Source organism: Ambystoma mexicanum, chromosome 3p (genome assembly GCF_040938575.1).
Source record: "Ambystoma mexicanum isolate Mex_15411 chromosome 3p, UKY_AmexF1_1, whole genome shotgun sequence".
NCBI lineage: Eukaryota > Metazoa > Chordata > Amphibia > Caudata > Ambystomatidae > Ambystoma > Ambystoma mexicanum.
Window position 1 is genome coordinate 312263668 of NC_090925.1, and position 17063 is coordinate 312280730.

At 47.2% G+C, this 17063-nt stretch overlaps 1 protein-coding gene across 1 annotated transcript in view; it reads right to left on the reverse strand.

Moving 5' to 3' along the window:
- Window positions 1-17063, reverse strand: part of PRPF6 (pre-mRNA processing factor 6) — an 845164-nt gene that overhangs the window by 190502 nt on the left and 637599 nt on the right. The window contains exon 18 of the mRNA XM_069650843.1: window positions 5467-5558. Within this exon, the coding sequence (XP_069506944.1) occupies window positions 5467-5558 (92 nt within the window). The remainder of the gene's footprint in view (window positions 1-5466; window positions 5559-17063) is intronic.

Sequence of the window (17063 nt, forward strand, 5' to 3'; positions counted from 1 at the left end):
GGTCGGAGGGTGCAAAGTTTTCTTAGGCGGCCTACCAGAATGTTGACGAACAACAGCTATTGAGGGGCGTGCAACTTCACCAACAACGGATCCCCATAGTCAGCCGATGGATATAGGAGCACACAGACTCGGATGAAACAAAAATAGAACTTTTCCGGGAAACAAAGTACAAAACAGCTCGGACTCCCAACACTAAAGTGTGCAGTAAAAAGCTGAAGATGGCTGCCAGAGGCGGGGCTTAGGGAGAAGACTGTCATTGGATGGGGGCAGTATGAACCAGAGGACAGTGGTTGGTTTAGAGGAGAAAAACAGTTTTTAAGTTAAACTGTTTTTTTCTTTTACCGAGGAATCCCAGCCTGATCTCTGGGAATATTCACGAGCATGTGAATCCATACCAGACCCCATGCTGGAGAAGGTGAAAACCTTAGGAGTGTTTTTCAAAGCCTCCATGGGGGTGGATATACATTGTGAGATACCAGAAGGTGTCTCAGCCACTAGTCCCCAGGGATCTGTCATCCAGGTGGCCAGGACACAGCCATCGCTTTCGGATCCAGTTCCTCGGGGTGGACAAGTGCGGGCGGATCACCTGGGTGAGGGGCCTTTTGGGAGTGGGAGTGGGATGCCTGATAGTGAGATGAGGTATTCCTCTCTTCCCTGTAAACATCTTTAACCCATTCTACCAGGTAGGATTTAAGGAAAATCTACCCTCACCCCCTTTTCCTGCACAAAAGCCTTCACACAGACATCCCACTCTGGGAGAAAACAGACTCACACCAGAGTCGTGTACCTGACATGTCGCAATACTATGGTTAGGCAATTACTAACAATCACTCACACTGACTGCCATTAAACTTCCCCACACTCTAAGGCAAAGCACATAAAGGTACAACAGTTTCAAGTTGGCAGCTGAACGAGGGGAGAAAGACGGCAAACCAAGGAGGGTTCGTAAGAAGGGAAGCACCCTTGACCTTTTCTGCAAGACGCTGTTACTATCAAGAATCCTTCAAGGCAGAAAGCCTAATGCCGGGAATCCAGGCTGAAGTATCCTGCACTATGTGACGGATATACCGAAGGCCCTTCCGTGTAACTAACCACGGCGGGGAGGAGCAGCATACGCTGTGGTATCGTCCTTGGCTCCAAGAACAAAGAAGCGACAAAGAGATCAAAACAGCCTGTGAGTTGGGGGGACGGATGCAAGAGCAGTCTGTGTTGAAGTTAAGGTTGCAAGCAGCAACATTCTGGAACGAACACTATTAAACGCGTGTGATGAAAGATGCAAATAAAACTAAACTGCAGATGAATGTTTGAACATGAGAAGGAAAGACACCATGCCGTTGACAGTGTGGTCCGATACCGTGAATGTGCTCAATCGAAAGTCTCTGTAAGGTATCCCACACAGAAAAATGAAAGTAGAAGATGGTTTAAGTTACTTACCTGTAACTGTTGTTCTCCAGCATGGGCCTGGCATGGATTCACATGCTCATGAATATTCCCCATTGTCAGGCTGGGAATCCTCGGTAAAAGAAAAAACTGTTTCACTTTCACTTACAACTGTCTTCCTCCTCTAAACTAATCACTGTCCTCTGGGTCATACTGCCTCCATCCAATGACAGTAATTTCCCCAAGTCTCTCCCCAAGTCTCTCCCCTGGCAGCCATCTTCATATATGGTAAGCACGTGAAGTGGCAGTATGACCAAGAAGAGCCGCAGAGGGCCGGGAGGGTGCACATGTGAATCCATGCCGGACCACGCTGGAGAACAACAGTTACAGGTAAGGAACTTGTTCCTTCTCCAGCATGGGGTCTGGCATGGATTCACATGCTCATGAATAACGAATGCATAGCAGTACACACATACACAAAAACGGGAGGCGGCAAGGCTCAACAGAAGCAATTACTCTTACCTCTGGACCAGGCTCACCTTCAAGCGAAAAGGTTGCACAGCACTGCTTGGCTGACTCTGAACTCCTCCATGGAATCCCTGTCGACGCAGTAGAATCTTGTGAAGGTGTGCGTCGACCTCCACGTAGCAGCCCTGCAGATGTCCAGCAGGGGCACACCAGACAGGAACGCCGACGACTGCTCTGGTGGAATGGGCCCTCGGGACGGCCGGGCAACGGTCGGTTTGCCAATCGGTTACAGTGAGCGGTACGGCCGGAGAGCCACCTGGAGATGGAAGCCTTGGACAAAGCTTTCACATGGTTCACAGGACCAAAGCTCACGTGAAGTTGTGACGTCTTCCGGAAACTCTTTGTGCGTGCCAAATAGAACTTCAGCACTCGAGCCACATCCAACGAGTGCAAAGTCCTTTCAGCCGGCGACAAAGGTGTCGGAAAAAACACAGGCAACACCAAAGCACTGCCAGAATGGTCTTCGTTTTAGCCTATCGGTGCTGGTACAAGAACATTTCCTTTTTGGTCTCTTCTGGCATGAGCTGGAATAGCTCAGACACGCGGGCAACCATGGAGTGGAATGATTCCACTTTGTCCGGCGGAGAGACTTTCGGTGGCGGGGTCACGCCGCAGTTGTCCAAATCCATCCCTGAATCCCTAGGGGGGCAGGGTATGTGCGGCGGTTGATGAGGCAGCATAGGGTGCAGCTTCCTCTTCGCCAGTGGTGGGCTCTGTGCCAACGGGGGCGGAGCCGGGGCTGCTGTCGGCATCCTCTTCTGTATCTCTGACACCAGCGTGTGCAGAGTGTACAGGATGTCCAGAAACGCGGCTCTGGGAGGTGGAGTAGGCTTACAGGGCCCTGCGCCTATGTCTTCATTGTCCCCCTCGATTATTTCACCGTCGCCATCCTTCTCAGCGTTCCAGTCATCGGTCCCCACATCCTCCATGACCGTGTGATAGGACGCCATGTCCTCGTCGTCCGATGAAGCAATATCCATGCCTTGGAGCACCATAGAGGCCTCCACTGCCCCCCCCCCTCTTTGCGTCCTGAGGGGTCGGAGCCCGGTTCAGGGCTGGCATCTTCTTCTCCTGTATTTTCTCTGCCGGTTTGGCCGAAGCCTCCCGCCTGGGTGGAAGGGCCACTCTGGCCGTAGACGGGGTACCCTGGACCGGCTGCCACCAGCTCGACTGACGAGAATGACTTCTCCTGGACCACCTGCGCCTTCAAGGCTAGGTCGGTCGCCTTACTCGGCGCCTTGGCCTTCTCCGGTCTCTCCCGCAGCTTCCTCTTTGAGGAAAAGCTGGAGCGATGGCTTGAGATGGATGGTGACGATGACCACGCCGTGCTCGCCGCGGAACCCGCGTGCGCAGCAACCCCAAAGGAAACGGACTTGCAGTGCTTGGCCTTGTCTTGGACCCCCACGGATGGGGGGCCCTCAAAGGACTTAGATGCCCGCTCAACGGACCAGCCGGTCCTGGGTGAGGCATGCCCCTGCTTGCCACACGGGGTAGAGGCCTTGGCACTGAGCCATGCTGCCAATCTGCTGTGCTGATCCTTCATGGTGCGTTTTGTGAATCCCAGGCAAATTTAGCAATCTGTCTCCTAGTGATCTGGATGGAGAAAGTAGGAGGCACTGGGAGTTTTTGTCCTCCACAAACACATTCCTCAAACATGGTCAGGCATCCCCATTGCGCTGCATTGAAATATGCTGTGTGCAATATGAAAACGTTACATAAACAGGTTACAAGTAAAAGACCAAAGGTAAACAGTTTTCCAAACTGACAGTCTAAAGGAGTAGTCGGTTTCCCCATAACAAATTAGCAAAAAGGCAAGCAAAGTGAAGCTGAAGGTTTCACCTCTCTGTAAAGGCAGGCAAGGTGTAAAACAAAAGCAAAATGTTTGGGGGTCCAAAGACTATGGAGGGAAAGTTGCCTAAAATGGAAATCTTTCCTAATAATTAGTTACCATTGTTTAACAGGTGGGTACTCAGATTCAAGGAAAACAGGTAGAAAAATAGCCAGAATAAGCACAAGTACAGCTTCCCTCAATCTTATGAAGTCCAACCATAAGATGGTATGGGACCTTGTGTCCAATGGTCAAGTTCCAGTATATAGCCTCGTCAGTTAAGGTATTCAGAAATTATCCGATGGGCTTGTGGTGGTGCATTATAATGTAATAAAGGAATCAAATGGGACACAATCCTCTGCGCATGGTTTGGGTGTGGAAGGCAAAAGGGTCGCAGGTGCAGAGATCACTTTCTTGGTCGGGAGGTGGTTGTGTTGCTTAGCAAACTATTCAGTCACCTTCCAGAGGTAGACCTCAGATGAAGAAAGATGCAGAGTTCTGTTGTGCAGACCCCCTCAAGACATCACAGGACTGAAGAAAGATTGTGCCAATGAAGGTCATCATGGTCAGACAGCAACTAGCGATTTTACAGTGGTGAACACAGAAGCAGCCCCAGGACACCTTCTCTTGGAGTTAGATGACTGACAATGCAGAAGCAGGCAACTTGTGGCACAAGCTGAAGATCTGCAAAGGTCTGAGGCTAAATTGATGCTTCTGTGTCTTCAGGGTAAGGTTTTGGTGTTCTCTCCAACAACAAAAAAACAGGGTGAACATAGATGTTTATTTTATATTAGTTGTGTGACAATGCTTACCTAGAGGTTTCATTGCTTAGTGTGTATTTTAAAGGCCTAATATATCTTTGTATATTTTTGTACCTCAGTCTCCCCGGAGTGGATTATGGAACGCAATCTTAACACCTGTTTTAGGACCGTACCATACACTAAGAAAGGGTTGCAGTGGCAGGTGGACTTCAACAGAAGTCTCTAGTCACAAAAGTGTAAGAGCCTAAAGACCAAAGGGAGAAAAAGGTAAATGTTTAGGAGCCCCCCTGAAAAGTACATCAGAATCCCCCAAAAACTGAATTCTGCCCTATCGGGAGCAAAGATACAAAAAGAGAAATCTTTCCCAAAACATGCCCACTTTAATTTCACATGAAGAAAGCCATGGTTCAGCTGTGAAACTCCTTTAGAATTTAGAGCAGATGTGTTCGCCATTCAAAATGAAAAGCAAGTGCTTGGATTTGTCAGACTATTGCTGCCACCATTTTCAGAGGCTCTCGCAGGTCACTGACCAAGGAAAATGCAGGTACTTTTTGTGTACCCCCATCCACAGTCTTAATGCATCTCATTGGGCACCCACGGTGAGAACTCATTAGGGAAAAAGATCTGTCAATCTTTTAGGATAAACAAAATGATCAGTGGGCTCACGCCAGTCATAGCTCAGGATTTTCTAAGCAACCGATGCAGATGAGTGAAGAAAAAAGCCAGCCAGTGGAAGGATAAAGACTATACAGCGTGGAGTAAGAGGCAAAGAAAGACAGAAATAGAGCAAAGAGGAGAAACCCGAGAAATGGATGAGAATAACAGTTCATTTGAGCAAATAGACATTCAGAAATGAAAATGGTGGTAGAAAATATAGCTTTCACTAATTTCCAATGTTTTCCTGCAGTTTGGGGACTTTCAACTCACCCACCCCTCATTCTAAAACAAAGCTAGCCAATGGCTGCTGACCTGCATTTGGACACTCTTGCAAAGCCTTGGCCATCAGCGTATTAGCGATGTTCTTCAGACCAGCTCTGTACTCCAGCCGCACTGACTCCAGCCTGGGAAGAGATCATAGATTATTTAAATTACAATATAATGTGCACAACTTCACGTCTCAGTTTTCATGAATAAGCAAATAAAATAATGAATCTCACCAAGTCGAAATTAATAATTGCACAAAGGTTAGAGACAAGCATTATTAAGAGGGTTTTTCTCAGGCCTATGTTCGAAGTTGAGTGTTAGAAGAATGTTCCTACAGTCTAGGTTTAGGAAGATCAATCCGCACATAGGTTTCAGGACTGCTACGTATTTACCAGTGTCTCCCAGTAGTAAATGTTTCAGAGGGATCAAGGCTACATCTCAAAATGGGAGAAAGGTGGTAAAAAAGGTACACTGTAACTTAGGTTTTTTCAGAACCACTACTGGTGTAAGGTTTTTGGAAGCCAAACTTAGTAGATGTGAATAGGTTAACAAAAAAGTCGAACTAAACTCTCACTTGGGTAACAAGGCCTTAAACAAAGGCGGGCAGGAGCTTGGTGTAATGTAAAAATAATATTTATAAGTGTTGTCCAGCAATAGATTATACACAGAGGTAAGTATGAAAATACACATAGTTGTAGTGTTCAAGCTAAATGGGTCTGTGTTGATAAATAAGTAAAAACTGTACATACATAAATGTAATGCAGATGTCCAATAGCGACCTACACCATAGGTTAGAAATAATACATTTAGATACTTCTACAATTACCTGAAGTGCAGGTGTGGGGGAATATGTTAGCCAAGTTATCAGTTCTTATAATAATATTAAAGCAACACCAGCACCCAGTAACTATACTTAATATGTCCAACTCTAGCCTAAGAATGACTGTTAAAAGGTAAATAACCATGTTTTGCATTCCTTGGGCATGTTTAAAAGTTATTCAAAGTGTTCCCATAGGAAGCAGTGGGAACACACAATAGCTCATGAAAAAGTGACACTTTCGACTGAAGGTAAGACGAGGCAAGTTGCAGAGAAGTTATTTTCTTCCAATGATAGTGAATGGGCACCAGAGGATCTTCCATTCAGGTATACAAATCACAAATCTGGCCCTTTGGTCCAGATCAGAGCAGAAAATGACCCTAGGCAAGTGTGGGTTATTGGCGACAACTGATCACTGAAGGTTGCAGTGTTAGAAGTCTAGGGGTCGCAGGTGCAGTGTTCTTTGTTTGACAACTTTGATAGTTGGGTCTAGCGGTTCTGGTCTCAAGCTACCTCACAATTTCTAAGACCACCAGGCTGAACTAAAGATGAAGAACGTCCGCTTCCAATCCCACAACACTGGAGGCCGCAAACTAAATTGGCAGAAGTGACCACACAGAGGATCTGCAGGCATGAAGAAGCAGGATCACAGAACAACATTTTCAGCAGGGTATTTCTTCTTGGGAGAGAGCAGGTAGGTCTGGGGCCACAATGCGAGTGCACTGTGAGTTGCACAGAATCAGGTTGTGCGAAATCCAGGCAACAGGTAAAGTCCCATCTTTGGATAGTGGATGCCATCCACAGGACCATGATTCTTCAGGGCACCAGGGCGGCGACCTTGCAGACACAAAACATGTGTAGTCCACCATTTCAAAGGAGGGTTGAAGGTCTCCTCTGTCGATAAACGTGCAGCACCTTGCGGTAGATACCTTGGCAATGATTATCCCAGCAGCAATCTTCCAGCGCCCTTCAGCGTCCTCCTGAGCTTCAGATCCTAGACTCCAGTCTTTAGACTCCAGTGGTTGACTTAGGAATGGCTCGAGATGCATTCATTAAGGCTTTAATCGACATAATCGTTCAGGACAATGCAAAATCAAAATTTTACAGGACAATACATTTAAAAACAATTACAGCCGGTTAAAATTATTATGACTTATTGCATCTACTTGTTTGACTAAATTTATCATCAGTACTAAACATTATATATCAGTGAGACAAGGAGGAGAAAAACCGCACTCCAAGCCTGAGGTCAGAGTCCCAGAAAAAAAGTGACAAACTCGAAGCAAATAAGCAAAACCGAGTTTAATAGGTGGTAAAAAAACGTAGGCAAAACACACAGCAAAACAACACAGGACGCCAGGGCAGTGTCCTGAACAATGCGTTTCGCGCTTCCCCGAGCACTTGTTCACGTTAGGGAGACGTGAAAACAATCACAGTAAATATTGCAGATTAGTCCTTTACTCATGTTGCCTAACTCCACAAGCTAACAGCTTTCTTACAGAACCATGGCGGCCATATTAGAGTGTAGCAGAATCCTGCAATAGCCATTGTAGAAACAGGTTAAAAATAACTGTTATACAAAAGCACATTGAAATCCATCAAGAAACAAGTAAAATGATGATACTAATGAATAAAAAGGGACACAATGAGATGGGTGTCAACAGATCTCAATCAGTAAAAATAATTTAGTAATCCACAGCTGTAGTATAAAGTGCAAGTGCATTCCTGTGCGCACATGTGAACATAGAACATGAAGAATGCAGCATAATGGCTATACAATAAAGTGCAAATGCAGATCTAGCTCAACATGGCAACATAGTAACAATATACAGTAAAAGAACAGCAGGGACAGAATAATACTGTCAAATGTGGAATTTCTGTTGACAGTTGCAGGCAGTCAATATATGTAACCTTTAGAAAAAAAACATGTTTCTGGGAACAAACAAAGTGCAAAATGTGCATCTTCATAAAGGCGCGAGTCCAAGGCTACAGTATAAAGTGCAAGTGCATTAGATCGACTTAGCAGCGATAGACAGGCAGACAACTAGTCATCATAAAGTGCAAACAATACCAATGTCCTCCTGATATGTGTATCCATATTCAAATATAAGTGGCTACTGGCTCGGGTGCAAATAAGAACCATACGAACCCTAGTATCTAACAAACCAGTAGTGCCCACATATAGGGAAGCCACAATAAGGAAGCACACCATCACACTATTAAAACTTGTGGAAGAGCAAGGGCAGAAAAGTAATAAGGAAGGCAATATAAAACCAAAAATACAGATGTCATAGTGTACTCGCAAATTCACATCCCCCTAAGACATCAGGAAGGCAAGACAGCCAAAATATATTGTGGCTATATATATATATTTGTGGCTATATATATATATATATATATATATAGCCACAATTCATACAGTCAGGTTAAAAGCTTTGGTGACAGCGAGTAGATTATATTTCAGCCAGGCTTTAAAGAGGTACTTACTCACACAATAAACCACATAAACCACATTAATAGCTGATTTACATATCCAGACTGCATCAGACACTTTACGTATTCCAAATATATACATTATTGGTAATATATAGATTGATCTGTAATAACAATATTGTGGACAGAAAAAAGTTAAGTGTTCTGAGATTTCGTTCACATGTAAGTAGCTTTTGGAAGCCTCTGGAAACTTATTGTTCCAGGCGTGTTGTAAGGTTGCAAGTGGCAGAGTGGCAAAACTGAGTTTTACATACAGGGGCCTCATTAGCATTGGGAGCATTTCAGCTAGATAACTTTCAAAGCATAGTTCTATGCTTAATAGTCAGGTATGAACGCAAATTAGAAGATCGGGCACCAAGAGTTTCTATGTTAGATGAAGTAGTATTAGCAGCAATATCCCTGAAGAGCACTTTGGTTCCCGCTTTGATCTCAGGGGCATTAGACCATACAGATGACAATCCTAGATTGGCAAGAACCAGCCCAATATGATTGCACCATGGTAGTTTTTCCCTCTATTCCGAGTCAAAATGTCAGTCAAGGTTTCCCGGTATTGATCTAGATACTGTGAAGGACATAGACGGGTCCAATATAGAATCAGCCTTAGGCTAATATCCTCTTGTATATTCTTCAGATGGAGCATAGCCCTGTTGGTGCTCTTAGGAAGGTAAAGAATTCTATTTTCAATGCCTTCGAGCCTACTCGGTTTCTTATAACCCCAGATCTCAGCGCTGCACAGTGCTGCTGGTTTAGCCTGCATGTTATAAACACTAAGCGCTGGGGATATTTGTATTTTTTGTAGCTCTGTTCCCATGTCTTGCAGCAAATCTTAACATTGCATAAACACTTCGGTCAAGCCTTAGCTCAGATTTACCTTTCTGTTCTCCCCACGTGCAGTTCCCCATACATTTCATACCTAAACATTCAAAATTCATAACTTGCTCAATTGTGTGCCCCATAGATTCAATTCAGAGTGTGGGTGGAAAACCATTGCTTTTTCTTTCATAATTTATTTCTAGGCCTTACACGTTACAGCCATCAATGACTAATGCGAGTTGTTTAATTGGGCCACTTTGTTTCAATAATAGAATAGCATCACCTGCATGGAATAGAGCAGGTATATTACTCTGCCATAATATGGGGCTTCTGTGCTGGGATAAGGGCATTTAGTAGATTATTCATAACAATGTTAGATACACGTGAAAAGGCAAAATGATTAACATAATGTGTACTTTGATAATGCTCTCTTCTGCATAGCATGGCAGCTTGTGTAAATTTCTGTTTTTTCTCTCTACTTTTCTGATTTTAAAGTCTTTTACCTGAATAATGATATTCTAAACTTCTATTTTTAATTAATTATTGTATGCACTTGTTTTTTTTACTATGTTTGTTAAAGATTACTTGTTAACCAAATAACAAAACAAAAATATAAAACATGGGGGCCAGGTACACAGCCCTGTCGGACCCCCTTTTTCGACCATAAATGTTTCGTCTTGTCACCCTTGCAATTCCACCTTATGATAGCCTCTTTGCTTTGGAATAAAGAGATTGTATTGCAGCCAATAAAGTTAAAGGAATACCTGCGTCAAGCAAAGAATTCATAGGCAAACCCTGGGAACTTTGCGGAAAGCAGTTTTGAGGTCTATGAGCAACATGTTGAGGTTCATCTTTTTGAGAATGATGTACTTTTGTAATAAGAGAAATAAGATAAAGCATTGGTCTATTGTGCTTTCGGCCTTCTTAAAGCGCACAGGCCAGCGCAAGAGTGCCATTTAGCTTGCCATCAGCCAGAAGGTGACTGCAGAGGGCAGAGTCCCCCGGAAGACGTGGAATGACCTCAGGGTCAGGGGGCAGGGACTTTACTGTCCCAACACTGGCAGGAGTCCATGGACACCGGAGGCGGTAGTATCGAGCCACTAGTCCCGACACCATAAGAGGAGAAGTGTAGTACTATCCTCGACATGGAGGGCATCGAGGGAGTCGGTGGAGCGGAGGTGGGTGCCAGTAGCCAGGAGGTGAGTCATCCGCCTCCCCGCCCCCACACAGCAAAGGACCAAGCATAAATGTCAGCCTAGCACAAGACGCCATAGTGGATAGAGACACATGCCAGCAGACAGCAGCTGGGCTGGCCAATCATGGTGTAGTGACTGGGTGCCACATCAGCCACGCTCCGCAGCAGCCAGGGGGCAGGGCACCAAGTGCATCCCTGAGCAGTACTATAGTGTGAACAGCTGGCAATCGACCAATCCAAGTGCAATGGACACCACACCCATGCTGGTGCTTCCTGTACCAGCAGGATTGTGGTGCCTGAGTAACCATAACACCTTGCAGCAGTAACACCAACATGTTGCAGGCCCAGCTGGCCTGCCCCATGCTGGCATGGCAGACGAGCCCAAGGAAGTACATGTCCCCCTACACCGACATGGGTGCAGCAAGCAACATACAAAACACCACAGCGCAACACTGCAGGCTGCAGAGCAGCGTTCCATAGAGCCATGGCAGTGCCGTAGACGAAGCCACCACACCCTCTCACAAGGCGTGCGTCAACCGGGGAGGGGGAGGGGATGTGGGCGCATGAAGGACCACAAGCATGCATATAATACATCAGCTGCCCCTGCAAGGATTTCCTGCCTTCACCACACACAGCCCAAAAGGCACCTGGCCATGTGTCACACATGCATGACTACAACCATTCCCACATGCCCAAATGTGTGGGGTGCCACTCTACCATAGCATATGTGTCTTGCATGCCAACAAGTGAAAGAACCATACCTGACAACATTTCATATGTCCCTTATAGCACTCATGCAACCTCTGGAAGCACCTGAGGAGGATGAGGGGAGCAGACCTGTCAAGAAGTGGAACCTCCAGACCCTCAAGGTCCACCACCACCACCCCTCAAGGGCGGCTACATGCCACGGCGCAAGGACCGCCATGCCACACCTGGACCCAGCAAGGCCAATCCTGCCAGTGGCAACGCAGGACCTGCGCCAACCGCACGTGCCACCAGGACCACCTTGACGCCCACTGCACCCACTTTGGCAGCTGCAGTGGCAGACACAGACTACACCTGCTGGTAGGGCATCCGTTGACACCCAGGAGGATACAAGTCCAGTGCCACAGGGTGAAGGATTTCACACCCCTGAGAGCCTTCCCCACCGCCAGGGTGCCCAGAAACCCGATACGGACATGGACACCCCATCATATGGCTTACCGGCCTTCAGCACTGAGCCTCTGAAGAGACCCCCCTCCCATTCACCACACACCACTGAGCCAATCCATCCTCCAGAGGCTGGACGAAATGGAGAGGCAGCAAAACTCTGTAGAGTGAGAAATTGGCACACCCCACCTTCAGTGGAGTGCCAAAGGGATATTCAATGGTAGAAGTGTACCAAAAAAAGTAGTGGAACTGCGGTCTCGGTAAGGGAGAGGGTAGGTGAAAGCACAGTGCAACATGTGACAAGGTATTGCAGCCGTGGCATTGCAATAGTCGAAGTGACTAGTAACGAAGGCTCAAATTACAACTTTACACTTGCACAAGGCCATGAATGGACAAATCCTGTGTATAGAAAGGTGAATATGGTCGTAAAAAGTAGAGTAATGATGAACACGAAATAGTAGTGGAACACCGCTCCCGACCATTCCTGCTCACTTCGACCACTGGGGATACTTAGTATCCCCCTTATCTCTCTGCGCCTGTGACTTTTTAGTCACATAGACAATCACCTTGTTATGGCGGGTGGCAGTGGACGTGTTCTACCAAATATTGTGTATGTCCATAGCCTCGGTAGTGCACAATAGGGGCACCCAAGTATCAGCTTGGGGCCTCCCTTCTTTTTTTGCCATTACTAGCATGGTTCTTTGTTAGCCCTTCTACCATTCTGGGAGGTGGAGGTCTGTGTGTGTGTTTTGCCTTTGATGGGAACCAGTAGGTATCCCCGCCTAGGCTCCAGAGTATCTGGGCAGGCAGGAAGTGAGGGAGGAGTCTGCCACCCCCCTTTCCTTTGTCTGCCAGAGTGCCTGAATAGGTCAATCTCCCAAAGGGGGGTCTTGGCTGTCCTGGTTGGACAGCCAGATGCTCCTTTCTGTAAAATACTGAGAGAGATTGCAGAGGAGTGTGCGCTGGAACTGTATGATATGACATGCATTACTTACCGTAATAGCATTTCTGATGATTGTATCTGCTTAGATTCACATGCTGTGCATATGGTCCGACATCCAGTGGTAACCGCGGAGTATTGCATCTTGTCTTTCAGGAACCGAAAGGGGACGTCGGCATAGGCGTGTCTGTAACACTATCCCTATAGAGACACTCAGTGTGTAGTACCCAAAATCCCTCACATGCCGAGGTCCCTTCGATTGTATTTTTTCTGACATGAGGGAGCCCATGGCTATAGTGAGTGAGTACATAAAGAGAGAAAGTAGTAAGTAGTCTATGTTCCTTCGACCCCGAGCGGGGCGGTAGGGAGGGCGCATGTGAATCTAAGCAGATACAATCATCTGAAATGCTATTACGGTAAGTAATGCATGTCTTCTGGTGCTTTTTAATCTGCTTAGAATCACATGCTGTGCATAGACTAGCGAGCAGTACCCGGAGTTAGAGGTGGGTTGTGAGAAGGAACAATAGAGAAAAGATGTCTTAGTACTACTTGTCCCACCTGAGAATAAGACCTAGAATGAGTGTCTAGGCAACAGTGTTTTGTAAAGGTGTGTACAGAACTCCAGGATGGCGCTTTGCAAATGGACTCAAGAGGAACACTTGCAATTAATTCTATGGATGCCCCAGTGCCTCGAGTAGAATGTGCTCTAGGCTTGAAGGGCAGTTCTTTCTTCGCAAGAGTGTAACATAGTGTGATGCATTTGACAATCCACCTTGAGATAGCTGATTTAGAGACAGGATCCCCTACTCTACCAACTGCCAGTGAAACGAAGAATGGTTTAGTTTTCTCCAGGTAAAACATGACTGTCCTGCGCACGTCTAGTGTGTGAAGGCTTCTTTCGGCCATGTTAGTAGGGTTCTGGAAGAAAGTCGGTAGTTCGATTGACTGGTTCACATGGAACTTCGAGATAAATTTAGGCACAAACCTGGGATGTGTGCGCAGAACTACCTTATCTTTGTGGACTGAAACAAAGGGGTCTAAAACAGAAAGATCCCCGTGAGAGATGCGTCTGTCGTGAGAGTGGCTTCCACTGCAGGCGTGGTGAAGGTTTTCCCCTTCAGGAGGTTTTCCCTCGACCACCACTGCAGAGAGAGAACGAGGGCTGGCAAGACAACTACCAGATCTTCCCATTGTCCGCTGGCCTGACACCACTGGCTGTTGAGCCACTCTTGCATGGGACGCATGCGAAGCCGCGCGTGGGGAACCAAGTATATACACAACGCCATCATCCCTAGCAACCGCATGGCTTTGCGTACCGTCACCTCTCGACTGGCTACATATTGAGGCATCTGAGAGAGCATGTTCTGAACCCTCTCGCTGGAGGGAAAGACAAGACCGTCTTCCGTCCAAATTAGTGCCCCAGAAATTGTTTTACTTGGCTGGGGACTAGGCTGGACTTCTTTTCGTTGATTGAAAAGCCTAGGCTGAAAAGGAGATCTACTGTTTTTTGGGTGTTCTAAAAACAAGTGTTGAACAAGTCCCCCGTAATGAGCCAGTCGTCGAGGTATGGGTAAACTGGGACTGATAGTCTGTGCAGGTGTGCTGCTGCCACTGCCAGGCCTTTGGTAAACACCCTTGGCGCCGAGGCGATGCCGAAGGTGAGTACTTTGAACTGGTAGTGTTTGTCCTGGATCATGAACCTTAGGTATTTTCTGTGTGCTGGCAACATCGAGATATGAAAGTATGCATCTTTCATATCCAATGTTGCCATGAAGTCCCCCCGTTTCAGCAATGGGATCACTTCTTGTAGTGTTACCATGCAAAACTTCTGAGGTTTTATGAACTTGTTCGCTGCGCGCAGAGCATGCCGAGATCCTTTTTGGGTACAAGGAAGTACACTGAATAAATACCCTCGTTTACCTGAAGAATAGGGATGGCTTCTATGGCGTCTTTTCCCAGCAGTGCTTCCACCTCTTGAATCAGGATCTTTAGATGGTCTGGTGATAAGCACTGTGAGTGCGGCGGTTTGAAATGTGGAGGTCGGGAGAATTCCACGCAATAACCGTGGGCGACCATCTTTAGGACCCACTGGTCGGAAGTTATCCCCTCCCATGCCTTGAGGAAAGATGTTAATCGCCCCCCGACCGGGGAGGCATGGGAGGGGACCTGGACTTGGTGGTCATTTCTGACCCGAGGCCGTGGCTCCTTTGGGATTGGGGCCTCTACCCTTGCTGCGTTTCTGACCCCTTGAGGGATAGTAAGCGGGGCTTCCAGATGTTTGGTTATTGTTGAAGCTGTCCGTGCCATAGTTGTTTTGACCGGCACAAGCCTGTTCCCGAAAGGACTGGCGAGAGTTATTACCCCTCTGGGACGAGGGTTTTTGTGTAATTTGTTGCAGAGACTTTAAGGTCTCATGCTGCTTCTTGGCTGTCTCCAGCGCTTCATCAACTGCCTTCCCAAAGAGGTTTGACTCTTCGATGGGCATATTAATGAGGGAGGCCCGAGTTTCAGGTTTAAACCCCGATGTACGCAGCCATGCATGTCTCTTCAGAAGAGTCCCTTGTGCAAGGGCTCTGCCAGATGCTTCTGCAGTATCCAGGATGTTTTTGACCACATTCTGGTTAACAGTTTTCCTTCCGCAACAATGGTGAGAGGCTTGGTCCTGGCCGGCTCCGGGACCTCCTGAAGGCCTTCTTGGAGTATTGTTAGCAACCCGAATGTTATATGCCGCTGCAAACGTGACACGTTTGTCTAGGACATACAATCTTTTAGACTCCTTGTCCGGAGGTGATTCTCCAGTGTCAAGGGGTACCCCTGCCCTCTTACGAGTAGTGGTCACCACCAGTGAGTCCGGGATGGCATGCCCCTTCATATATAGGGGGTCGGAAGGAGAAGGCCGAAATAGTTTTTCGACTCTCGGGTTCACAGCCCTTGTCTGGGCAGGTGTGACTAAAGATGGAGCTATCCGTCTCTTAACAGAGTTAAGGAGGGGAATGGATCGACTTGCGGGAGGTTTTTCCTTAATAATGTCTTCCAAAAAATCCTGCTCAGGCAAAGCCTCTTGAGTGGTAATTTTGAAGAATTCTGCAGACTTTTTCAACATGGTGTTGAAAGCTACCTGGTCATCCACAGGGGAGGCCTGGCGAGCCGGAGTGGAAGGAGGAGAATCGACGCACAAAATATCAGAGTCCTGATCTTGATGTGACCAAGGATCCTGTCTTTCTTGCTGGGTTTCCTCCCAGTTCTCCGTAGTCTCTTGTTGATCTTCTCCGTAATTATCCAGAAAAGAGGATTCCTCTTCTTCAGTATAAATGTCCCTCTATGTGTCCATGTGGGCCACGTCTTCCTGTTGGAAAGCCTGAGGCTGCACATCTTGTATTTGAAGGTTAGGGTCTACCCGAGCCTTTTTCGGCAGAGGCTGGTCAGCAGAACTGATAATCTGCTCCAGCCGATGCATGCACCCCTCAAATTTTTCAGTAGTCCATTTAGAGGACATAAAAGGGCCTAGGTGGGGAGAAACAACGTTCTCTGCCCTTTGGCGTTGAGAGGAACTTCTCAGGGAGTTTGAGAGAGGCTCTTGACTATCCAGGTAAGAGTCATCGGAATCGCGGCACAAGTCCGTCGAAAATCTTTCCACGCCCTGGCCCATAACTTTCTGCGGGACCGGGGTAAGGTCCACAGCCGCTGCGATCCTACCGATGCTCTTCCTGATAGTAACCGAATCGTCGTGGGACAAAGCCTCCGACGATGTAGCGGTAGCCGAAACGCTGTCCGCGGAGCCAGAAGGCCCAGCGGTCGGAGTGCTGGGTAGAGGCCAGGTCATAACTTTCGGGCCTATAGAGGCCTTGTAATGGTCGAAGTTTCGGAATCCAAAACTTCGGCGCGTGTAGATTGGGGAGTAGCGCCCTTATTAATTTTCGTTTGTCCAGTCGTCATGCGCTGTTGCGGATGCGGGGAAGGCTTTGGATCTACACGATCCAAGGGAACCGGCGACATTTTCCACTGACCCGTTGGCGCTTTAGCCTTTTTCGACGAAGGCGTCAAAGATGGCGTAGTGGTTATGTGTTTAGTGCGATGTTTATGTACGTCCTTGTCGCCGGGTGTAGTCCCTGTAGCAAGACCAGAGTCGAGCCTGAAAGGGTCGGGGACGGGCGGGGAGGACCTAGAAGTGTCCACCTCAAGGTCTATAACATCCGCATTGGACGTTTGGTCATCCGAAGTACCCCCGTCACTTT